This window comes from Notolabrus celidotus, chromosome 15 (assembly GCF_009762535.1).
Source record: "Notolabrus celidotus isolate fNotCel1 chromosome 15, fNotCel1.pri, whole genome shotgun sequence".
NCBI lineage: Eukaryota > Metazoa > Chordata > Actinopteri > Labriformes > Labridae > Notolabrus > Notolabrus celidotus.
The window spans coordinates 11,200,020-11,225,220 of record NC_048286.1 but is presented as its reverse complement, the minus strand read 5'-3'; the positions used below and the strand labels follow the sequence as shown (position 1 = coordinate 11,225,220).

The 25,201-nt window shown below is 39.5% G+C and overlaps 2 protein-coding genes across 3 annotated transcripts; one reads left to right on the top strand and one right to left on the bottom strand.

Moving 5' to 3' along the window:
- Positions 1-723: 723 nt before the first annotated feature.
- On the bottom strand, positions 724-12,711 carry nadkb (NAD kinase b). Its single transcript, XM_034703538.1, is given in 12 exon segments — positions 724-1,639; positions 1,740-1,822; positions 2,371-2,528; positions 2,653-2,752; positions 6,024-6,190; positions 6,315-6,417; positions 7,345-7,430; positions 8,296-8,404; positions 10,318-10,447; positions 11,019-11,102; positions 11,206-11,499; positions 12,609-12,711. Coding segments are annotated over 11 exon segments (1,473 nt in total). The 5' UTR covers position 11,499; positions 12,609-12,711; the 3' UTR covers positions 724-1,479.
- On the top strand, positions 12,030-23,268 carry gpr160 (G protein-coupled receptor 160). Of its 2 annotated transcripts, XM_034703541.1 has the most exons (3): positions 12,030-12,106; positions 15,424-15,563; positions 22,046-23,268. In XM_034703541.1, the coding sequence occupies exon 3, from the start codon at positions 22,070-22,072 to the stop codon at positions 22,949-22,951; it is 882 nt and encodes a 293-aa protein (XP_034559432.1). In that variant the 5' UTR covers positions 12,030-12,106; positions 15,424-15,563; positions 22,046-22,069; the 3' UTR covers positions 22,952-23,268. The 2 variants fall into 2 exon arrangements, with proteins under 2 accessions (XP_034559432.1, XP_034559430.1); XM_034703539.1 differs by lacking the exons at positions 12,030-12,106; positions 15,424-15,563 and adding an exon at positions 19,645-19,919.
- Positions 23,269-25,201: the final 1,933 nt, after the last annotated feature.

The following is a 25,201-nucleotide window of genomic DNA, read 5'->3' as shown; positions in this document are numbered from 1 at the left end:
TTTCGTTTTGTAGCAGCTAATGACTGGAATAACTTACAAAACACCCTCAAACTCTCAACTTTGACTCCACTCACAACCTTAAAGCTTAAACTTCAACAAATTTTAGTTGACTGTTCCTCCTGCTGATCACTTCGGACTTTACTTACATGCATACTTATATACACACATACTTTTTTACATTGCTTGTTAATTGTTCACTTTTGTTCTATTTTATGTTTATATGTCTATGTGTGTGTATATGAGTTCCCGTTGGTGCCTCTTGGTCAGGTCATGTTTGTAAATGAGAACTGGTTCTCAAACATTTTTACCTGGTAAAATAAAGGTCTAATAATTATGCTTAAAATATTTTATTGAAAGGGGTATTTAGGTAGTCAACAAAGAAACATAAAGTACCTGACACATAAACCTGGGTAACAATCAGTTTCTAGAGGTTTTTATCCTTGGGGTCAAATTGACCCCAAGGATAAAAGATGTTAGTAAATTTGAGGGTAACAGGAGGGTTAAAGGAAGTTTGTCCTTGCCGCTGTAACTTGCTCAATACTGTGAGGTGCAATGCTCATGGTGGATTAAGATGAAATAAGATCAAGTCCTGTCTGTAAGAGGAGACTGGATCTTATCCTGTCTTGATGTTGGGTCTTTATTGATAATTTAACAGAGTACGGTCTATCTATGGTAGGGGTTGTTGAAGAAGATTTTAAATAAATTGGTTTTAATCTTTATAAATATGAAGAATCATTTCAACAGCTTTTTAATGACAATGAAAAATAACACGTTTCATGAAAGCTTTTTCCAACTCTTTCTATTTGGTTTTGTTTCACATCATGCCATCTGACATGAAGCTACAACTCGACAAAAAAAGAGAAAAACATCTTGAAAATAAATAAAATTCCTCACAGCGTCTGTAAGGAGTCACATTAAGTTTGCTCTGGATGATGTTACAGAACACTCATACAGCACAGAAGTCTTTGGCTGACTTAGAAACACACTTTGAGTCTTACAAAGCCTATATAATGAAAATATATAAATATCACATAAATATGGCGTTAAATAAATTCATCCTAGCATTCTGTATGTACACATCTCACACTTACAGTCTTCCTACCTATTGCAAAGTACGCCAGAGAGGCCTAAAGCTTACACACTGATCACCACAGAGATGATTAAGTGCTTCAAGTCGAAATAATCTTTCACATTATTTCAAACTGAATTGATTTAAGTGACTGCAGCTGTTTTCATTTCTACGTGAGGCACATGCATTCTCCCTGTAAGCGACACATGAATGACAGTGTGTTCTCAGTAATGGAATGTAATGAGAGGCTCTCTCAGGTTCAATATACACTCTGCACATGCTCCCCATGATGATAATGTAACACTGTCTTATCGTGAGACAAACATGCTCTAGTTTTCAGCCTGTGGGTTGTGTTGTGAACATGACTGCAGGTTGACCTGGCTGCTGGAAAGAGCCTTAAAGTTCATCTTTCAGTTTTCTGTATCTGATGAGTCCGAGACGTCGGCCAGTCGCGCCTGCCTCTTGCGAACGTTCCAGTGCAAACACTGAGCCAGGCTCTCGAACCAGTCATACACCAGGTCGTGGCAACAGATGGAGGGCACTGGGTAACAGGATGTGGTGATCTTTATACTGTTAGGACAAAAACACAGCAGCATGTTAACCCTTGACTGAGGGGAGAGATGTCTGTTTAATAACACGGCTGGTGATTGTGTCTGTTAATGAAGCGTACCAGTCTCCATGTTGGATCTCCTGTCTCTTCCTGCCGTCAAACGACACCCAGGCGGTGTTTCTGGCATCAGGGGACAGGGTGATCTGTTTCAGGGAGAAGGGAACAGACAGAATTTATAACAAGACTAAGTGTCTCGAGCTAAATGCTAACATCAACATGCTTACATGCTCACAAAGACAACATACTGAGAATTAGCAGGCAAACCCTTTGCTCCAAATCTCATCACTTTTCATTTCACTGTGCACTGAAGGTCTGAAGATGAAGATCATTTCACTATGCACTGAAGGTCTGAAGATGAAGATCATTTCACTATGCACTGAAGGTCTGAAGATGAAGATCATTTCACTATGCACTGAAGGTCTGAAGATGAAGATCATTTCACTATGCACTGATGGTCTGAAGACGAAGATGATGATGGAGTTGGATCTTAAGGGCTCCACTTAGTCACAACAGTTCAATCTTGCAGTATGACTGGTGTATCTGACCCAAATTTAAATGAACTCTGTCCAAAAGTTCTAGAGTCATTTCACACAACATAAGAAGATAATAAGAATCTGAATCAGAGTGGAACACAGACGGAGGATCACTTGACGAGCTCAGAGATCTGTCTTAGATATTTCAGACTTCTCACCATGAGCTCCACTCCAGCGGGGACAACAATGGGCCTGAAGGAGAGCGAGTGCGGGCAGATGGGGGTGACCATGATGGCGGGTACGTTGGGGTGGATCATGGAGGCTCCTGCTGCAGCTGCGTACGCCGTGCTGCCTGTGGGTGTGGACACGATGACACCTGCAGTACAGAGAGGGAGGAGAGGAGGACTTGAGCCACATTCAACATATTCATCTAGTATAGTTTCTTTATTTGTAAGTTTGTTGTGTCAGTTTGTGAAGAATGAGGTTTATGACTGTATTACCGTCTCCCTGAACGGAGGTGATGAGTCGTCCATCCAGGTACAGGTCCACATTAGACAGGTAGGAGGACGGGCCTCGGTCCACCACCACCTCATTTAACACCTACATGCAGACACACACAGACATTAGAATTCATGAATAGAGTGTCCAATAACTTTAAATTATTTTGTATTGAAACTGATTGATGCTTGGGATAAAATACAGCACAAAATTTAGATGTATCTGAAGACAAAACATGAAACATTTTGAAATCCTGGTCTCTGATCTACATTTTGAACAGCCATGTGACTGCAGTGCCCTCTATAGGCTGAAAGAGGTAAAAGTTTTGACACATTGAAGTGCATCTTCATTCTGCAGATATGCACTGAGTGTGAATTTGGTCATTAATAACTGGAATATAAAAATGCATATTATGAAAATAAAACACACATCAGCTTTTTTTTTTTTTTTTTTGGCTTTTTGGCCTTTATTTGATAGGATAGCTGAAGATAGACAGGAAATGTGGGGAATAGAGAGCGGGGGAAGACATGCAGGAAATGGCTGACCGGCCGGGAATCGAACTGGCGACCCCTGCGACGAGGACTGTAGCCTCTGTATGTGGGGCGCTTCGACCGCTAGGCCACCAGCGCCCCGCACATCAGCTTTTAACATTCAGTTGAATACTTTTATCCAGATTTTGACCAAAGCTATGGAAAGACTGCTGAATATTTGAAAGTGGTTTTACATATGTGTGTGTTTCTGGTCTGTGTCTTTCCCTGCCCTCTCTGTTTCTTCCTGCCTAATATAACCAGGTTCACCTGCTCTGAGGCTTAAAGATCCCACTGCTGCCCTCACAGGAGGGGGCATTTGGTGCCTCTGTTAGTGGATTCTCGTGTTTGTTTAATGTTTTGGTTATTTGTCTGTCTTAATAAATCCATGTGGTTCAGATTGTTTAAGGTGTTTCCTATGATTTCATTTGGCTAATTTTTGTGGATTGTTCTTAACCCCACAGGACCGCCTGAGGGTGGGGGCGTAACAGTGTGTAAAAGTCTGTTCATATAGAAACGGGCTGAGCTCATTGTGAAGTATTTAAATAAAAGGTGACTTTAACAGATGATCTCTGACTCATGGCTGAAAACTGCCTCATAACTCCATTAATACAAGTCGAGAAACTTTTGTTCTAATGAAAAACAAATTCACTAACAACTCAAACACAACCTCTGATGGAGTGATGATTGTAGTAAAATCACTACACTGTCACGGCTGTGTGAAGTGGTGTGGAGCTCAAAAGGATACGTTCAAATGCAACTCTTTTTTTCCAGACAGAAAATATGGAACTTAATCATTGCACTCAATAAATCAGCAGGATGAGAGTATATTACAATCCCACATGACAACAAGGAAGTCCACAGGGAGAGAATTAAGCTGGCATGCACACGGCCTCTAAATCATGATCCACGCTCGAGTCCTGATGTCTGCCAGATGTTCTGACGTCAGCTGAGCTCAGAGCAAACCTCCCGCTGGATGTAGCAGACATGATGTCATTGAGCTTAAACTCACACTGTGTGTGTGTGTGTGTGTGTGTGTGTGTGTGTGTGTGTGTGTGTGTGTGTGTGTGTGTGTGTGTGTGTGTGTGTGTGTGTCTGACTGCAGCAGTGAGGCAGTGAGGCATTTTGTTTGGTTACACCGTGTGCCAGACCGAACGCGTCAGAGCTCACTTGATATCCGTTCGGTAAAGACAGTTCTGTTGACGCCACTGTTACCATGGTATCCAGGCTCTGCAGAACTTCCAAAACAGTCGACTTTTCTTCTTCTTTTTTTTACCCACATATGCAGCTTTGTTATGACTGTCACTGTGGCAACCCTGCTCACTCACGAGTACAAGACACACATGTCAATGATGACACTGACACGAAGCACACACACCCTCTGCCTTCGTTACAGGCTCACAGCTTCATGTCAGAGACTCATAAAGACCATCAGAGGAACTCAACTCCAGACCTGAACCAGGAACTTAAAGTCTTCCTTTAAATGTTCCTGTTTGTGTCTGCGCTGCGTCTGTAAACCATGAAGATGAGTCGTATAACTGATTAAGGAAAACTGCATCATTCTGGACGCAACTTTCAAACAGCATTAACACAAACAAAGAGCTGTGTTGTTGAGTTATTTAACTTACTGCAGTATGACGTCTGGACACAGAGACTAAAGATCTGATGATGGTCTAAAGGTTTTCTGTCTGTCTCCAGGACTTGACTAAGACTGAACATCACGCTTTCATCTTTTACTCACTCTGATTTAAACCTTTGAATCATCGTCTCATCGGGACATGGATCAGCTGTTACCATGGATTAAAAAAGTTCTCAATCCAATGAGTGCTGAGGGAAGACCGATGGTCAGCCTATCAGCTCTAACGCCTTTGTGAAGTTGTTTCATGCATTTAAAAGCTCCGTGTGGGAACCAATAAGCTGCAACAACAATGACCAGTGTAAAAAAAACATGATTCTTAAATCGTGTACGACAAGTCTGTTTGATATCAGGTGAACCAAATGAGTTTGATTACCGACAGAGCAGCTGCATCTCATAATCTCAGAGCCCACTTTTTCCGAAGCAATAGTAACATCATTGAGTCTCTGGTAGGGTTTCAAATGTATCCATTCCACTCACTGATTCCCTTTCTTATCGATTCTTGATTCTGATTCTTTGTGTGAACGGCGGACTGCAGCACATCGAATACGCTCCACTTCCTTGAATTCACACCGTATTAAAGTAAATGCGTCATCATATCGAACGTGTGTCCTCCCTCGCATGTAATGTCTTTGCCACACATGTTTTATTTTTGCTGTGTCATTATCCTATTTACAGCAGCTTTAGATCATTTGCCACAGCCCACCATAATCCTGTTCTCACATCTTTGTTTACATGCTGCGTCACGTATGACGTAAAAGTTATGCTGACACAGCAGGTCCTTGCAGATAAATACAACTTGACTGCAGAATTCTCTCTGAGGTGTAATCCTGAAAGATTTATGTGGCCTTTAGGAACCGAGAGGCAGAACTATAAATGCACGTCTTTTTAAATCCAGGATTCTCACCTGAGCCTCATCCCTAGGTCCTCTGGTGAAAATACAAGTTCAGTGTAAGTGTTCCTGGGCCCTCTGCAGTAAAAAGGGACTTCTACTCTACTTTGTATATTTGTTTAAGAGCTCAAAAACTCTGACCAAGATAAATGATCAGACTAAGACAACAATGAAAGACGAACCGGAGCCATGCTGATGTTGATAAACAGCTGAACTTCATGATCCCAACATATTTGGTCTGGCACTCCTTTGATGGACTTCAGAGAAGAGATTCAAGGTGCAAATAAGTCAATAAAGACTTGATCTTTGTGTCCTCACCTGTAGCTGCAGGGTGACCTTCCCAGCCTCGCTGTTTGTGAGTCCATGAGGAAGGAGTCCATTGTGATCCTGCTGCTGCTGCTGCTGCTGCTCCTGGCCTTCCCTCTGAAGCATGTCCTTCACCACCTTCACCTTCAGGCGACTGCGTAAAGTGATGGCTGCATTGCCTGAAAACACATAAACATATATATGTGCATACAAACATGAGCAGGCATGAGGTTTCCTCTTACATTATAATGACTACAACAGTTAAGACATAAGGATTGTATTATATTTAAAGAGTCAATCTACCTTCAAACACCTTGGCCACTTCAGTTTTGTAGGACTCAAATTTGAAAGGAGTCAGGAAACCCAGAGAGCCGAGGTGAAACGCCATGACAGGAGGGACACTGCCCTGCAGGAGAAAAACACAATGTACAGAAAACTGTGAGTGCTCTGATGGATTCACATCCAGCAGACCTACAAGCTATTCTATCCACTAAACTACAGGTTGAATTAAATACTATGTCTCTATCTCTTTTCATTTCCTCTATCCTCCAACCCTCACTCGGTCTCAGCAGATGTCTGTCTAACATGAGTCTGGTTCTGCTCAAGGTTTCTGCCTGTTAAAGGAAGTTTGTCTTTGCCACTGTAACTTGCTAAATGCTGCAAAGTGCTCTGCTCATGGTGGATTAAGAAGAGATCAGACTGAGTCCTGTCTGTAAGATGGGACTGGATCTTATCCTGTCTTGATGATGGGTCTTTGTTAATAATATAACATAGAGTACGGTCTAGACCTGCTCTGTTTGTAAAAGCATCTCGAGATAACGTTTATTGTGATTTGGTGTTATGTAAATAAAGATTGATTGATTGATTGATTGATTAAATACAGAAGTTATCTATACACATTTAGTTTAGCTGTCCTGGTTTACTTAAGGGTCATCAGCAGGAACAAATAAAGTCAACTACATACTCGCAGACATTTACTGGCCACTGAACACAATGTTTCCCTAAAACTGTTAGCTCCATTGTCAAATCATGTTAAGCAATCTGACAATGTTAGACATGCCAGCAAAATAACAATAAGTGTCACAGAACGTCCTGACTAATCAAATCTTTTTGTACTTTTGTTTGCAGGTACAACAGAGGGACCAAAGTTCAAGTTATTTAAAGTGAAATAGAAATACAACGCACAAACGCCAACCTACAGAGGGAAAATCTGCAAAGACAAAATGCAGTAATACTGCCTTAAAATGTCGTTTGAGATATCTGGGAGCTCATCTTTTAAACTAATTTGATGCAGTAAAAGTCAGCTGCTTGCAGTCCATACAGGTGTAATTACCTGGAACAGAGAGGAGGCATACAGCAGAGTCCCATCTCCCCCGAGACAGATGATCAGGTCTATGCAGTCAGAGATATCATCATATCCTGCAAGCAAACAAAAACAACAAGAGCTCCGTGTAATCAGATTTGACATGGACGAATATGGTTACCTAAGCGAGCAACGGCAACAAAGCAAAACAAAGCAAAACATTTCCAACGACATTAATTTAAACTGCCGCGGGCTGAAGAGCATGTCTTTGTGTTCTCTCTGCGGCTCAGTCAACGTGAGGTCATGTGAGGTGCAAAGGGGAAGATAAAAAGCGTGCCGGCGTGCAGACTGAAAAATGTGACCAGATGTAGAGGGACATTTTTTGCATTCACAGTGATTCAGACTGATATTTTCATGGATTAATAAGTAGTACAGACATATTGTCCATGGAACGCAGGATTTATTAGTCTAGATTATTTCTCATTTTTATTATTTAGGATGTTATTCTACATGTAAAGCTATAACGCACTTATGGTTTGTGGTACATATCTTATCAATATATGGATTTATTATTAGGTGGCATATTCTTAAAGATGGTAACTGAAAACTATAAAGTGTATAAATACAAGCTTTATATATAAATTTACTGTAAAATAAATTACATATGATGTAAGGACTGATTATTTCAGGCACTGTCCAAAAACATGTGACGCCTTCATGATACTTTGCTTTGGCTGAAGAACAAATCAAACCTTAAAATTGTGTAACTAATCATTTAAATGAAATGTTAGATAATTCAACTGAAGCCAAAATAAGAAGAATAGAAAAGACTCTTGTGACGTAAACGTTTGTATCTATTTCATTAGTAAATGTCAATAACATTGCACCAGCGTTAGTGTGTGCGTGTGCGTGTGTGTGTGTGTGTGTGTGTGTGTGTGTGTGTGTGTGTGTGTGTGTGTGTATGACACTCGAGAGTCTCACACTCTCTGAAGGTGCAGAGCTGATTGCGGATGGAGCCGAACGCCTCGTCCTTCGACAGCGTAGCATCGTCTGCCACCCTGCGCTCCACGTACACCATCATCTGCTTCTCCTGATACACAGAGACACGCTTTAGAGACGACAGCCCAAAGACACACAGAGGCGACCTCTCAGGAGCACTCTCTCTGAAATGAAGCTGAGCGTCTGCCAAACATGTGTACTTTCATATGACGGCATGCGTATGGAATGCACATACGTAAAAGTTATCTGGCCTTCTTTGTCCGCGTGACTCCACAGAGCACGGCTTATTTTACAAACATGTGGTTGAAAGGTGTTCAAACTGCAGGGAAGCCAATTGACAATCGACATGTCTGGGTCATTTCCTCTGTTATTTTTGGACTGTTAGACTGTTGGCCCCTCAGGTCCGCGAATGTTTCATTGAACATTTCGTTCTTTGACTCGCTGTTCTACAACATTTCTCAGCAGGAACACTGGCTGCCACAGACAAAACTTTGACAGGATTGAGTAAAACGGACCGTCTGATGTAATACATACAGAACGCCAGCAATGGAAAACTGCAGCAGATTTCCTCCTTGTAACTTCTGCGTGTCAGGAGCAGAGTTTCTCAGAATAAAAAGCTGGATTTTGGCTATATCAGAGCAGTAAATTGATCAGCTCAGGGGGAGAGGGTTATGGTGTCAACACATCTGACAATATATTGTTGCTGTCAGGCAGAAACCTTGTATCTTCATATTTAATGATTCACATTTTTCCCAAGAATCAATGCTAGTGATCTTCCCACATGCCTGTCAGTGGGCTTCCTGGAATATAAAAGTACTAAAACAAAGCCTGCACTTGAATCTAATGCAGTGTTAAGTTAGAGGAAAGACATAGGTATATTTTACTTCCTGGAAAGTATTGGTTTGGAGATACAAGGTTTCTGTCTGACTGTGATGACAGTATATATGAAGGGAAACAACGTGACATGGTGTAAGATAAGATAAGATAACACGAGAGGGTTCAGTTATGTAGGTAATAGTGATATCAAAGATGATCTCATCACAAACCAAGGATTTCATAGTGTTGTTTTTTGGATTAATTTAAGATTTTAATCCAGATAGAATGTAATCCATCAGGATTAAGAATTACCATACAATGGAAAACATTTAGGGTCAATAATGCTGATAATTATTCATTCTTAGAACTACTTTGTTCTTACTTCCCAGCAGGATGTAACACTAACTCATACTGATATATAATCACATCAAGAAGACTGTGATAAGCAGAAGAACATGCACAGAATGAGATTAAAAAAAACATGTAAAGGAGATTATGCAGACTTAATACAAGTTTTTGCACATCTTGTTATGAGAATTTGTTCGCTTTAAGCCTGATTGTTCTCACTGAAACTTCCCTAAATTATTCAACCGGCTCGTGTGGACACACCCCGTTACAACATCCCAGTTTCAGATTCTGACCACTGACAGCCACAACACAAATCAAAACATGTCATAACTTACTGACCTGTGTACAGTTTGTAAGAATAAATATCTAGTTATATTACTTTCATGGTTCAATAATTAGTCTTCTGAAAACCTGCAGACACTACAACTTTAGTAGTTGTTTGTTAAATAGCTCATTTACTTCTTTCCATCACCTTAGTCCTCATTGTTGTGCCTGTAAATCCTGTTTATGCTCTATTTATGTCCGCTGCTTATCTTAACAAACACAGACCTGCCACACTGTCACTCTGTACATGTGTGGTGTAACACTGGCATAACTTTTGAAAGTTGTGGAACTCACAGATTGAGAAACAATCTTTACACTGAACCAGAGAAAAGTTGTGTAATTTCTATGTGAAATCTGAGTTCTACATTTTAAAGCACACAGATTGTCTGTATGTTTAAAGAGAACATTTCTGTGTGTTAAAAGAAGAATGAAGGACATTACAAGACATGAAAAAGACTCAGAGTCTGTTATCTGAAATATTTCTGTTTTTCTGTGATAAATCCTGACGGTTCTTACCTCCACTAGAAACCTGCAGAGCTCTTTGAAAGGCTCGACGAGGCTTTCATCTCGGATCTTCCTGATGACGAGTACATTGACAGGAGGTTTATTCCAGGTGAGCCGCTGGCTGGCTGGATCCTGAATGTGCCTGGACAAAGACGAAGACATCGTGAACAAAGATGTACAGGTGAGCAAGCAAACACATACACTCACTCATATGCCAAAAAAACAAGGAAACAGAAAACTCCATTGTGAAGAAAGAGAACTGACAGTTACTTAACTGTTTCCTGACTTTGGTTTACTTCAAAATGTTTTACCTCATCTTAGAAACAAAGTCAAGATGAACTTAATCTCACCAACAGCTGCTGTCACTCATTAACTGTTATGAAACTACTGAAGGAGTCAGGTCCAAACTCCAACTGTCCAGAAAAAAGAACAATCTTCTTTCTCATTACCGTTTGTCTCCTTCCTCATTCTCGTGGCTGATGACCGGCATTTTGTATGTTTTCAGATCAAGTACAAGGAAAGACTCATGAGACTGAGTGACATTTTGCATCAGTAGTCTCTTCTGTTACCCATCCCTTTTTAAGTAACATCCAATCACAGCATTATCATCTTTATCTTATCTAACAAAGTTACACAAGCATTTCTGTGTCAACGGCCTCAATAACAAACAAAGTATAGTCTGTACACACAAAGTTGGACTCTCTCATGCTTACATGACTGAAGTTGGGTTGGGAAGAATACAGGCTTTGGGTCCGAAGTGAGTGGCTGGGTACGGTCCATGAAGAAAGTGTGCTCTCCTGTGAGAAGGGGGAAAAAAAGAGGTGGCCAGTGAAGACACTATCACCTCATGTCAGGGGCAACAGTGGCATGGTGGACCAGCTGGCAACCTGCAGTGCAAACCTCTTAGGAGAGCTTTCTGCTGTGTCGCTCGCTGAGCCAGAGGGCTCCAAGTGCTCGTGTTGGCCTGGCAACCTCCGTCGCTCGATCTCCCAGAGCAGCTGTTCATGATCACCCCCCCGCCGCTGCAACTTGGTCCCCTTCCTACGTCTCCTTGGTGACTTGGACAGGTGCTCCCTGTGCTTGGAAGGCCTGGGTGGCTCAGACAGCTGACCAGAGGGCGCTGAGGGTTGTGCAGTGCCCCTGTCTAGGACTGCCAGGGGCCCTGATGATGTACTGGACTCTGAGTTGTCCATTCTGCAAAGAAGCAACACAGAAACACCTGTTAAATGATATCTGGGGGAAGAAAAGATGAATCTCTGTATGACTGACATTACACTTATACGCCCAATAATGAGTTGTTTCCTTGAGGAGTCATCAGTATTGGTCATTAAGTGACTGTCACGTCAAACATCTGGATCTGTCTCAATCAAAAGAGGATTTGTTGATTGTCTACCTTGTAAACAGAACTTTTTTTGAATTGTGAACTTTTAGACAGGCAAATCAAGCACTTTTCAAAACACCACTTTGATCACTTTAGAAAGATCGACTGGAACTATTAACCTAATGGAGAAAGTCATTCATAAATTCACTAAAAAAAAAACTCACTGAATTTCACCATCTACAACTTACAGACTAAACTTGAACAATTTCAATGTTACTTTCTAATCATACAATAGTGCATTGGCTTCAACTAAATTCTCAAGGATTAAACTGAAATTGATATATAATAAAGTGTCAATGAATACTGTCCTGTTCTCTTCTACTACTCTACTATCATGAGTCTTCAGGTTTCCCCCCTTCATCATCAGAGGAAGCTTGTAAAGCTGGACAGACAGGGCGTGTGTTTGTTTTTCGGATGCGGGTGAGTAAATGATCAACCTAGATTGAAGCCAATATATTAATAAGACAAGTGATGCATTCAGCTCGACTGCACACAGGCTACAACATGAATATTAACACACATTGTCAAGTGCAATATAAAAGAGTACATCCAGCGGCGACATGAACTAGTTAGCCTTTAATAAAGCGATAAAGCTCAGCTGTGTTAGTAGAACTAGCGGTTTATTTTCTAGTTCTCTTCTTTGTGTCGACCTTGGCCCCTTGGTCTAAGAGAGACAGCTGTCCTTATGTAAACACACGACTCTTAGCTAACCAGCTGATACAGAAACAAATCCGACCACAAGCTAACAACCTAACCAGACTGAACCCTCTAAAAGAGACGAAGCCTTACTGTGAAGAAAGAAGAACTCTGATCACTACTAGTTCATTGAGACTGAAGCCTGACCACACGCTGTCTTTAAAGACAAAGAGCCCAGACAAACTCTAAAATTGATGTGTTACAGAATATTAAGCGCGTGTATGACCTGGGGGGTAGGAGGAGGAGTGACGTAGCAGACTGATCCGTTCAGGAGCATCAAACAGGGCGGGTAACTGCGCAGAGAGACAGAGGCTACTTTATGAAACAGCGCCCCCTGTGGCGAGCTGTTTGGATAGTGGTGGGTATATTTACAGTTTTTTTCCACTGAATAAACACTAAAATTAAAAGTAGTACACAATTATCAAAACCTTACACTCAAGGAGCAAAACATCGTTCCTCTTCATCTTAATCTTTCTAATGGAGGCCTGGAGGTTTTTTGTTAAACTGACTGGTGTTTGTAACTGTTCATACTTTCCTCCACCTTGACTAAGGCCCCGGTTCCAGCTGTAGAAAAACAGCCCCAAAGCATGATGCTGCCCCCACCATGCTCCTCTGTGGGTCTGGTGTTCTTTATGTGATGTGCAGTGTTTTTTTTATGCCAAACACACCTTTTGGAATTATGGCCAAAAAGTTCAAACTTGGTTTCATCAGACCATAAAACACATGCCACAAGGTTTTTGGAGACTTCAGGTGTGTTTTTGAAAAGTTTTGCCTGTCTTGGATGTTTTTTTCATAAGAAAAGGCTTCCGTATTGCAACCCTACCCATAGCAGAAACACATGAAGAATAGGAGAGATGTTGTCACATGTAAGTATACAGCCAGTACTAATCAGAAATCCCTGCAGATCCTTTAATGTTGCTGTCGGCCTCTTGGAAGCCTCCTGGACGGGTTTTAATCTCGTCTTTTCATCAATTTTGGAGGAATTTGCAGTTCTTGGTAATGTCACTGTTGTGCCATATTTTCAGCGCCCCCTGTGGTGAGCTGTTTGGACAGTGGTGGGTGTTTTATATCAACAGTGACATTCTTACTATCTGTAGGAGATATTTGTTTATTTTTTTGTATTTTGTTGTTTATTTAGTTTACAATCAATAAGTATTATCAGTTGTTTGATTTACCCCAGACACTTTGACCCTCCTATTATCCTTGGGGTCAATTTGACCCCATTTAATGTTTAATTAATGATTTACATTATTCTTTTTGGCTTCACATTTCATGACTTTTGCTAATTTAACGGGGACAACTGGGTAAACATGAAATTAACTTGATGATATGTTCCAATGTCCTGTAAAAAAAAATGGTATGCATTGTTGTTACCTTGGGTCAATTTGACCCTAGCCTGTTTTAGTTGTATAAAACAAAAATTTCAACATTTTACACAATTTTTTTTTGGGTTGTTTTGGATGATATTGAGGTCACTATAACATAAAATTCTACAATCTACAAAAACCTCCCTCTGCTTTAGGGGCCTAATTTAACATAATCGTACCTGTAGTACTGCAAGAACCACCAATAGTTCACTCAACAAGGGGGAGGGAGAAATTGTCTTTCCCACGAAAAATCGAAATTGACCCCAAGGATAAAAGATGTTAGGAAGTTTGAGGATAACAGGAAGGTTAACATCTTTGTATATAATACCTTCATCCCCAGCACCTTTGTACATAGCTAATTCTGCGCTTCTGTATATACTATATTGTTATTCTATTTTATTGTATCTTATTTGTATTTATATCTTATTTTATTCCTTCTTTCTATTAATATTTTGCCTTTCTTTCATACTGTGTATAAGAGCATTCTGTAATAACTGAATTTTCATTAAGTTTGATATTTTGATTATTTTTGAGTTTTTTATAACAAATGGTCACAGCACTATCTGTGATTGTCACTTCAGTTATCTTCAACGTCATTCATCCTGGGAGGAATAACATCACGTTTGCCATTCATGTGTATTAAGCTTTTAATTTCAGATATTCACAACACCATTCTTCCTGTTCAGAATGCTGAAACTATGAATATGAGTATAAAACTATGAAACTGTTAAATAGTGTCTGAACAGAACATTTAAAAATCCACAAAATACATAATCATAAAGTTATCTAATGATTATAGAAAAAAAAAAGATTTAAAAACAATATTTCACATCCTCTACACTAAAGTGCTGTAGTGTATTTGTAATATTTTACACAAATGTATCACTCCATTGTGTTTTACATTTATACAGACTTACAGACTTGTATAGCCGAGTTCAAACTACATTACAATTAGTTTTTTTTAGTGCTCGGTGTCATTTATGTACACATCTGCTTTTAAAATGTCTTTGCTCAGTCCATTTGAATTGAATTAATAATACAAAAAAAAAATATGGGCATCTTTCAGGAATCTCAAGGTAACCTTACAAATGTAACAATAATAAAACACACTTGATATTTAAAAAAAAAAAAAAAAAAAAGCACTTGGTAAAAAAAAGCTATATACAATATGAAAAGAACACAATGAATGGAAAGATAAAAATGCAAAAGAAAAGGTACATGTGAGGTGTTTACAGATAATATGCAGTTCCAAAAAGGAATGACATTAGTTGCTTTCAATAAAAGCTAAATAGATCTAAGTTAATCATAACAACTTTATATTTAGTTGACATGCAGCTATCATTAATGCCACTGTTAATTCACTGAACACTGATCAAGGGTTACGTATACGCAAACTGCTGCTTTATGATTTAAGTGCTCTTGTAGTTTTTGTACTTTTTCTTTTGCTTCAAAATCACTTTTTAGAATACAATTTATTTTAACGAGCCATGAAAAAACATTGGTAGATAAGGCTCACCCTTGAAGTCATATCATGATACCACACCTTGTGTAGCTGGTGCTGTCCAGAGTACATGCCTTTTATTTTTGTCAAATTGTTTTTCATTGAAACCCTTCATCAAGACTTTATGATGGTTTTAAAACAAATGTCTGAATAACCTCCTGAACCGTGTCCAGGGCTGTCCCTTCATTTCAACACGCCCTCTGGAGGAAAGCTTCTTGATACTACTGCTGCGCTGAAACAATCCAGAATAATTGATAACATCATTCAAGGAAACGGAGACAGACGCAGGGCTGCATTCAACATAAGATCACAGGTAACAGCTCTATAAGAACGACAAAGCTTTCTTTGCATGTGCTTATTTAAAATTTGTGAGTGTTGTGTTGCTTAAGTTTTCCCAAGTGTGTCTGACTCAATTAAGCCGTCTGTGGTAAATTAATTTTGAAATGTCATATTTTAATGTAAAAAAAACAACAATAGTAGTCAAGTACCCAGCAGTGTCGATCTCACAGAGTGCAATTTGACCAATCAAACTCAGTTTTCCTGTGTCAATATTTATTAAAGCAAACAGAATATCTGAGGCTGCCCGACCTGTTTTCTGCTACCTGTGTTTTGACAACAAAAGCTGCTGAAGACATTAAAATATGGTTGCAGTGTCAGTACATGGCGGTTAAGCGATAAGCGAAACAATATCATCCAAACTTGTGTGTTGTTTTAATCTGAGTATCACTTACTTCTGGATTTATAGAATCATCGACTGGTCCTAATCTAATTGTGCTAAAAAAAAAAGTGATTTTGTCCTCACTATCCATAAAAAGAGAAAGTGTTTTAGCTCAAAAGGCCATGCAGCAGAGATCAACTATAACAAGACGTGAAAAAACTGAAAAACTCTATTGATATGGATATATAACTCATTTAGCAAATGCTGTTTGCCTATATTCTTTTATCCATTCTCCTTCTCAGTGTGTCCAGAGTTGCTCTGCATTTTGGTCTAAAACTGAACCTCTTGAAATAATCAGATATTACCCGCAGGATGCAGGATCAAATAAACCAGACTTTGAACCCAATTCAACCTGCCGATATACATGAAGCAGACACTTGGTCATGGCCAGTAATTCACCATAACCATACGTCCGCCATTTTCTTTCCACATCATGCTCTGGTTAGGCAGCCCAATGCTGACGCAACATGTCAATGCATTGTTCTAAGTTGTTCAACACACAAGAAACAGACTGATCTGTTATACAATTTTTAAAAGCCATTTAAAAAGACAAATGAAATAGAAAAAACAGGTTAGAAAATAATAAGATAGATTTTAGATTTAAAAGTTAAAGAGCAGAGTTGTTTAAAAAAAAATAATGATAATAATAATAAATACATAATAGCAACAATAACAATAATAATAATAATAATAATAATAATAATAATATTACTTCTATGGTACTTTTCAATACAGGTAAAAAAGTGCACCACAAAAACAATAAAAACAAACAATAAAAGCAGATAGGCAAAACGTTACAAATCAGATTTAATTCACAAAATAAAAGCTTTGTTATAAAGGTGTGTCTTCAGTAGCCGAACAAATTAAGGGACTGGTTCTGTAAGTCTGATTTCCTCTGGCAGGCTATTCCACAGCAACTGTAAAAGTATCTTAAAATCAATCCTAAAAACAACAGGTAGCCAATGTAGGGATGCTGAAATTGGGGTGATGTGGGAAATTATTTAAGTTCTAGTTAAAAGCCGAGCTTTTGTTCTGTCTGAATGGGGTGGATGGATTTCTGATTAAGACAGGTGTATAGTAGAGTGCTATTCAAAGTATTAGAAAAAAGTAAAGGTAAAAAAGTAAGCTTTAAAAGAACTGAGCAATTCAGCCGACCTGACATTTTTTGGGAGTTTGCTCAGATATCTGGAGCACAAAAACGGAACGCTGCTTCTCCATGTTTGGTCCAGACTCTGGGAACAGAAAGCAGACCTGTCCCAGACCACCTGATCCATCTGTATAGTTCGTACTGTATGAGAAGATCACTGATGTGTTTTAACCTGAACCATTCAGAGCTTTATAGACCAGAAGCAGTATTTTAAACTCTATTAACTGACAAACATATAACCAGTGTAAAGACCTCAGAACTGGAGCGATGTGATCCACGTTCTTGGTCTAACTGAGGACTCTCGCAGCAGCGTTCTGAATCAGGGGTTGTTGTTGAAGGACTAGAAGAGAGAGCGGTTGTTGTTGAAGGATAAAAAGAGAGAATGGTTGTTGTTGAAGGACTAGAAGAGATTGGGATTTTGGTTGAAGGAGAAAAAGAGAGAATGGTTGTTGTTGAAGGACTAGAAGAGAGAGCGGTTGTTGTTGAAGGAGAAAAAGAGAGAATGGTTGTTGTTGAAGGACTAGAAGAGAGAGCGGTTGTTGTTGAAGGATAAAAAGAGAGAATGATTGTTGTTGAAGGACTAGAAGAGATTGGGATTTTGGTTGAAGGAGAAAAAGAGAGAATGGTTGTTGTTGAAGGACTAGAAGAGAGAGGGATTGTTGTTGAAGGAGAAAAAGAGAGAGTGGTTGGGGTTGAAGGAGAAAAAGAGAGAGCTGTTGGGGTTGAAGGAGAAAAAGAGAGAGCGGTTGTGGTTGAAGGAGAAAAAGAGAGAGCTGTTGGGGTTGAAGGAGAAAAAGAGAGAGCGGTTGGGGTTGAAGGAGAAAAAGAGAGAGCGGTTGTGGTTTTTATTTTGCCCAAAATAATTTGTGTTGATAGCATTTTATGATAGCAGAAAACTGACACATGGGGGACCGTAGATATTATACATCACATGAGCATGAATACGCTGCATTTTCATAAAAAAAAAAAAAGAAAACACAAAGAAATTAAGCAAAATCGGGACAGACAATGACAAAAAAAGAAAGACTAATCATCAGTGTTGCTTTTCCAAGGTGGAAGTCGTTAATGTTAATGAGTTATGATTGAAGTTGACTGTTGTCTGTTGGACAGGTGAGAGTACAATCTGCCATAATCTAACGTTTTGTAACAATGTTTATTTGTTATAATTGTATTGTTGTTGGAAAGAAACGTTTCAGTTCGTGCCGCCCGCCCACAGAGCAAACGTTTATGCCAACAGCTTATAAGTTTAATAACCTCTTTTCGTCTTTAGTCTGACGGTAACACGAACCATTGCCAGATAACTAACTGACATTTATTGGACAGCTTCTGGTCCTCCACGGCCACCATAGCTTAGGTGATGCAAAGGGTTAGGAACTGAGGGGTTCATTTTAGAATCTGACTGCTAGATTTCGGTAATATTAACATTTCTACACACTGCACCTTTAACGTTAGACTAGTCGGTTAGTCGTAAATTTTACATCCAAACAGCTAGGAAACTAACCGCTTCCAAAGATCCCTAGTCTTGCTTTAGTGATGAAAATACCTTTCATATATTTTGTGGTGATATCAGCAGCGTTATATAAAAAACCTCCACATCCTGCCCTGCATGCTCTACCCAAACCAACAGAGTAGTTAAAATGCATCTTGTTCAGACCATCTTTATGTGTGACATGTCTACAGTAGATGAACAATACCTCTAGTCTTAGAACAACACAGCACGTTCACACAGGTTTATACGCTGGAAGCGGACACTATGAAAAGCAGCAAACTGCTGAAAATGACCTCATTTTAATCAAACAACAGAAAGTAGTTTATATACGCAGCATGCCAATTTAATTTTGCTGTACCAATCCTACAGTTTGCTTTTGAAGAAGACAGGTTTTTTATATCTTAGTTAATAAGTAAACAATCAAATGATTATCGAAAAGACAAATTACTGATTCAAGTGCAACACTCTGAGTGGTTAATATTTCACCGATGCAAGGAGCGCTTCATATGATGAAAAGAGGCATAGATTAATGATCTGTATTTAGATTTTAGAAGGTGTACTTTCTCACAGTCAACATTTTCTTACTAAAGAAACTGTCTTAAAACACCGGGATAAAACACTGGGAACACAACAAAAAACATCTTAAAAAATATTAAAAACTAAAAACTATTTATCTTTCTGATGACCTGGTGTGATTCATGATTCAGGACTGTTGTAGCAGTTTTAAGTTAAGTGCAACAAAATTCAGGAGTAACCTGAGATCTGTATAAAGAATCCACCAACAATGAATGCAGTGTCCACTTAGTAACTGTTATCTTGAGATCTTTGGAGAGGGACTTTGCTGTGAGTGTGTTTCTCAAGGGAATCAGCAGCACCATAATGGTCATAAAAGGTCACATAAAGTTCTGAGTTGTCCTGTTTTAGTAGGTTTGGCTGCTTTACCACACTTTCATCCAACACGATGTCTGACATTTTTGCTCGAGTTTAACCGAACATGCCCGAGCATGATTGAGAGTGAGTTTTGGCTCACAGGGAGGAGCAACATGAACTGCAGTTACGGAAATGTGTGCAGTTCATAGCACAGGATAAAACGGAAGCATTGCTAGTATGAACGCCCACATTGTTCAAGTTCCTTATGACAGTTCTAAAAAGAAGAAGTGCAAGATTGTTGAGAAGTTTCAACACAATAGCTGTGGGAGAAGCTTGACATCAAGTCGGTTGAAAACTCAGCTCATGGTCTGGATGGCACTAATAGTTGACTGGACGTTTGAAAGGAAGAAAGAGTCTCCATGCACACACTGGAAATGTTGAACCGGTAGGTAAAGGGTATCTGACAGTCACCATGAAAGTCTCTCGTATTCAAAGGTTCTGAAAGTTTCAATAGTCTTACTCTGACTGATTTGTTCATTAGCTTATATTCATCCATGGATGTATTTAGGAGCTGTTCTGATTGGTTTCGAGTAAACGTCTAGTGAAAAAAGTTGAAGGCATGAATCTTTGCATTGCAGTTCAGCAACACTAAGCTTGTTTTTAATGTTTCTATCGCTCAGTGAATCTTATAAACCCACAGCTAATGTATCCTGATGAGGTTCTGAAAATTAAAGTCTGAATAATTCAGAACTAAGAGGGTTTAAAAGGGCTTTAGAATTGGGAAGTAGCTATAATCAATATATTTGTATCGCATGTAGGCCTCATGACTGCTTGTCCGGGAAAGAGGGATGCTCCAAAGAGAAATGGAATCATCCACTGCACGTGCTCTTGAGTGTTTAAGTGTCTCTCAGCTTTATTTCAGTCTTATAGCACCAAACTTCATTGTTTTGGGTCTTTCATTTAGGTTCAATCACTACAAACAGCAACTAGCTGAGGAACACTGTGGAGGATTTAAAAGCTAAGAAGACAGATATTTCCATCAGGAGTTGGTGGAGAGGAGATAAGAGTTTAAAGGAAAGGGACTGTTGAAACTAGGGACGCACCAATTGGGAAAATCTATTTTGGCGGTCATTAATTCTCCAATCTGTGCCAGGGGCCAAAATTAATCTTTGTTATAAAAACAGTAACTAACACTGTTACAGTCTTTAAGGCCTGACCACACTACCTTTGAGTGAGCACTAATTTAACTGTTCAAACATACAACACAACCTTTAATTTAAGTCTCTCTTTCATGAATAAGTTATTTAAAAAATAACAGCTTGAAGACTCTTCAGCTGCTTTACAGTCACAAAGCCAGAGCTTTATTTTTGAAAACATAAATAGTGATATGTGACAGTTGAATAAAATTCACAAATCATCAGAGAAGCAGTGAATTTAAAAAAAGGCGAGGATGTACAAACGATGGATGACATCTTGTAGCAGGGTGCAGTTCGGCAGTATATTGATCTGAAAAATGGAGAAAGAGTTGTATGTATGCTGTGTCTGGTTGAACTTACATATAACCAATGTGTAACCAGCACAGGCATGTGGATGTAAACCTGCAGTGAGGACTGAAGGCTGGCGATATTAGCTGCTCTATGCAATGTTATCAATTTGGGTGCTGTGGTAATGTGGAAAACATGCCAATGCTAGATTTCATGTGATTGGCAAAATGAGTGAAAACAGTTAAAGTTAATTCCTTTTCCAAAGTTTTTCGCAGCTTAACACGGACTGAAATCCAGAAGTCCCTTGCAGAGATATTTACTAAACCAACTTCAATTATTTCATAAAATGTTCATTCAAGTTTCAATTTGTTTCTCATTTGTTATTATTATTAATTGTTGTATTTCATCAAATGCAAAACAACAACAATGTGATATCAGCATTATGCTCTCTAATTATTGGCACCAGCCGTTGAAAAACAGATATCAGTCGACCACTACTCGTCAGTCAGTAAGAATCTATATTTCTGTTTGGATGACTGAAATGAGTCGCTTGTGAACATCTCTAACTTTATATACAGAGTTTTTCCCCCAAAACTAGGTAAGTTTACAGAAGGCTTAAACATGGAGCATACTAGACCGCCATCATTGAACTAATGTGATGCAACAGATTCATATCAGCTGATGAGTTGGTGGATACAAAATTATTTGCTGATAATCCGACATCTGTCAAAAGGGCCGATACTGATACTCTGCTGGTATTGGCATCCCTTATTGAAAAAATAATCTCTCAGATAATAAAACATATAAACCATCATGAATTATGCTTCTCCTCGCATCCTGGATGAGTACATAAGAAAATAATCTTTTCAAGTTTACTCCATCTAGTTAAGGATTTGACTGTGTTGTGCTTGATCTTGTCTCTTCTAAATTTAAGTTAAGATATTGAACTTTGTTTATTGCTTGTTAAGTCATCAATATTGTATACTCTTAAAAATATTGATTTAAAATAGAAACAAATCACAGCTTTTCAACTTTCTCTACAGCAGCTGAGTCTCCATAATGATCCTCAGTAACTGCCTCTCCTCAGGTTAGCAGTCTGAGACTGCACACCATGAATATCTCCATCCCCTCGATCCTGCTCGGCCTGGGAGTAAAATGTCTGCTCAACTGGGCGCTGGTGTTTATCCAGAGGAACCACATTTGCAAAAGCTTCCTGGGAGTTTTCAGTGTTTCCCTTGCGATCATCGACACAGCCCTGACCCTCTGTGCTGCCGTCGTTCACCTCCCCGACGACGGATACATCTTCTTCCTGGGCTTGAAGCTGACCAGGCTCCATGTGTGTTTACTGGTTCAAATTCTCGGACAAGTCTACAGTAATCTGCAGTGGCCTGTTGTAATCTTAGCAGGCTTGGACCACTTCTGCACCCTCACTCGGAGGTTGCATATCACCAGGGCCAGATGGCTGGTCTGGTTATTTGTTAGCAGCTTCCTTTGGTATCTCGCTGTTCTCTATGTCTTCCTGCTCTCTGACTTCAATCCTATCCTTGAGGATGTGACTTACAACCAAATTCAGCAGTGCTGGGTCTTCCACTCACCTCAGATCATGCAGGTTGTCATATTTCTCCTCCTGTCTCTGGGTTATGCAGCACTGCATGCTGGGTACAGCAATCGATTAATGAAGGACCAAAACACAGACAAAAGTACAACCCTCTCCGGGAGAGACATTGTGAAACAAATCACACATATTTTTCTGAGCACTTGGGCCTTGTTCCTGTTTTTTCTTGCCATGCTCCTCCTGCTCCCTGTGGGAATACCTGCATACCTGGGTCTGAACGTTGCCTGGTTGAGTTTCCTCAACAGCATCCTGATAGCAGTCCTTTTATGTGCAGTCTGTCCGGCCTCACAGCTCATGCAGGGCTTGGCAGCAGTTCCTCCCGACAGCTTCTGTGAGTGGAGATTTAAATTTAGCTTGGCTGCAGAGGACAGGACATGACACTGTGCAAATACACACAGGACCAATGTAAGAAAAAATGTCTCAGTAATAAGTATTTGTTTAGAAAACTTGATATTTGGCATATGGATGTAACAATTGGTCCACTAGGTTTGCCCCAAAGCCTTAGTCCTGCTGAAGTTTTAAACAAATCACCACTTACTAGTAAAGTTGGCTCTTTCAAAGCAAAATATATCTATATTGACAAGACTGACATTTATGACCCCCAGATGATTATTGTAACCACTATAAGTGCCACATTTGTACTTTTGAATGTAAATGAAAACAAATACACAAACTCTTTTAAAATGGTTGTTAAATTTGTGTCTCTATCCTGTTAAACTTTTTCATAAGTTGTATTTTTGACTCACAATATTGTCATAGAAGATCAGACTTAGTGTGATAATTTGACTTAATTTGACCAATATGTTAATATCTTATAGCCTATAGAAATAGTTAAAGACTTTATAGAGATATTATGAAACATACACACATATTTCTTGGTTACAATCCTGTTACAATGCACAATAGTAAGACTGTCTGAAGACACGTGTATCGATTGAGGTACGCGTGTTGGAGACTAGAGCCAATACAGAGATGGCTGCTATGACACCCAACTTCCAGGCCAATAGGAGTTGGCTGCGTACTTCCTGCACGCCTTTCAAGATGTATCTCCATAAAATATTATCATTTTTGGGACTCTGGGCTCATTTTGCTGACTTCCTGCAGGAGCTCTTTCATTTTGAGACCACCGCGGTACTTACTTACATGTGACCACGATAAATGTTTTCTGAGAACTGAATGAATTCTATGGTTTTCATTCTCGAGCTGCCAACAAAAGAACAGGGGCTAACACTTAGTCACTATTTACAATGGTTTATAGCTTATTCCACTGATAACATCACTTAATCGAAAGTTAAATACACACAGTTAAAATACACAGGCCTTTACCTTTATTTCATTTCATTTTTTACTTTAATTTGTCCATAAATGAGTAACCAGCCGAAGCATCAGCTCAGGTGTATCTGCTAGTTATCAAAGGTTGATATGCTCACAAGCTAGATGATTAGCATTTGCTTGGTCTAAGCCAAGGGAAACACATATTACTATTAGCATTGTCGTCGTGCGGCAGCTGGCCTTAGCAGCTTTAGCAGGACCGAGTGATGATCCCTCTCGTTCTCGCGAAGTTCCTCAGACACTTTAGTCTTTAGTTGTTTTGGGTCACTTCTCTGTTAAGAAATTTGTTTTGAATGTCATTTTCGACCTACTCTATTCCCTATTTCTACCATTGTGCTAATAAAGTTAGCTCGTTTACCATCAGGGCTTCTCAGTCAACAAACATGCACTGGAATAAAAATGCCCCTCCAAAAACAAGAAAAAAAAACTGATTTCAAGGTACTTTTTTTTGTTTTAAGTTATATTTTTGGGCTTTTTTGCCTTTATTGATAGGACAGCTGAAGAGAGACAGGAAACATGGGGAGCAGAGAGTGGGGGAAGACATGCAGCAAATGGTCGACCGACCGGGAGACGAACCAGCGAACTCCGCCCCGACTCGTGGGGCACCCAGGCCACCAGCGTCGCGATTTCAAGGTACTTTTACCTTGAAATAGGCAAAAAAAATCGGCCAATAGAACAAGTGAAAATGTGCTTGACAAGTTTCTTAAAATTAGACTTAATATTTAGAAAACTGTGATCTTAAAAGTGGCAGTGAAGACTTATTTTAAGCAATATTTTACCAGTGTATTAAAGCTTAGAGTCTCAGATTTAGATAGGAATGCTAACAATTAGTATTTTTTCACTCCAAAAAATATTTTTATACACTAAGAAATTCCATGTCAACTTCTTCATTTGAGATATCCATCCATCCATCCATTATCTTGACCGCTTATCCCGTTAGGGGTCATGGGGGGCTGGAGCCTATCCCAGCTGGCTACAGGCGGAAGGCAGGGTACACCCTGGACAGGTTGCCAACCTATCACAGAGCTAACACAGAGAGACAGACAACCATTCACGCACACACTCACACCTACGGGCAATTTAGAGTGATCAATTAACCTGGAGAGCATGGCTGTTTCCGAAACCGCCTACTATACTAGCAGTACATACTGATTTGGCCAAAATTCAGTATGTAGTAAGCAGTAAGTGAACAAGAGCAAAATCTGCAGTATGCCAAAACTCCCTGGATGTCTACTGATTCAGGAAAATTTCCCAGTATGCATCGGTCCAGTCTGCCTCGCGTACTGTTTCCCACAA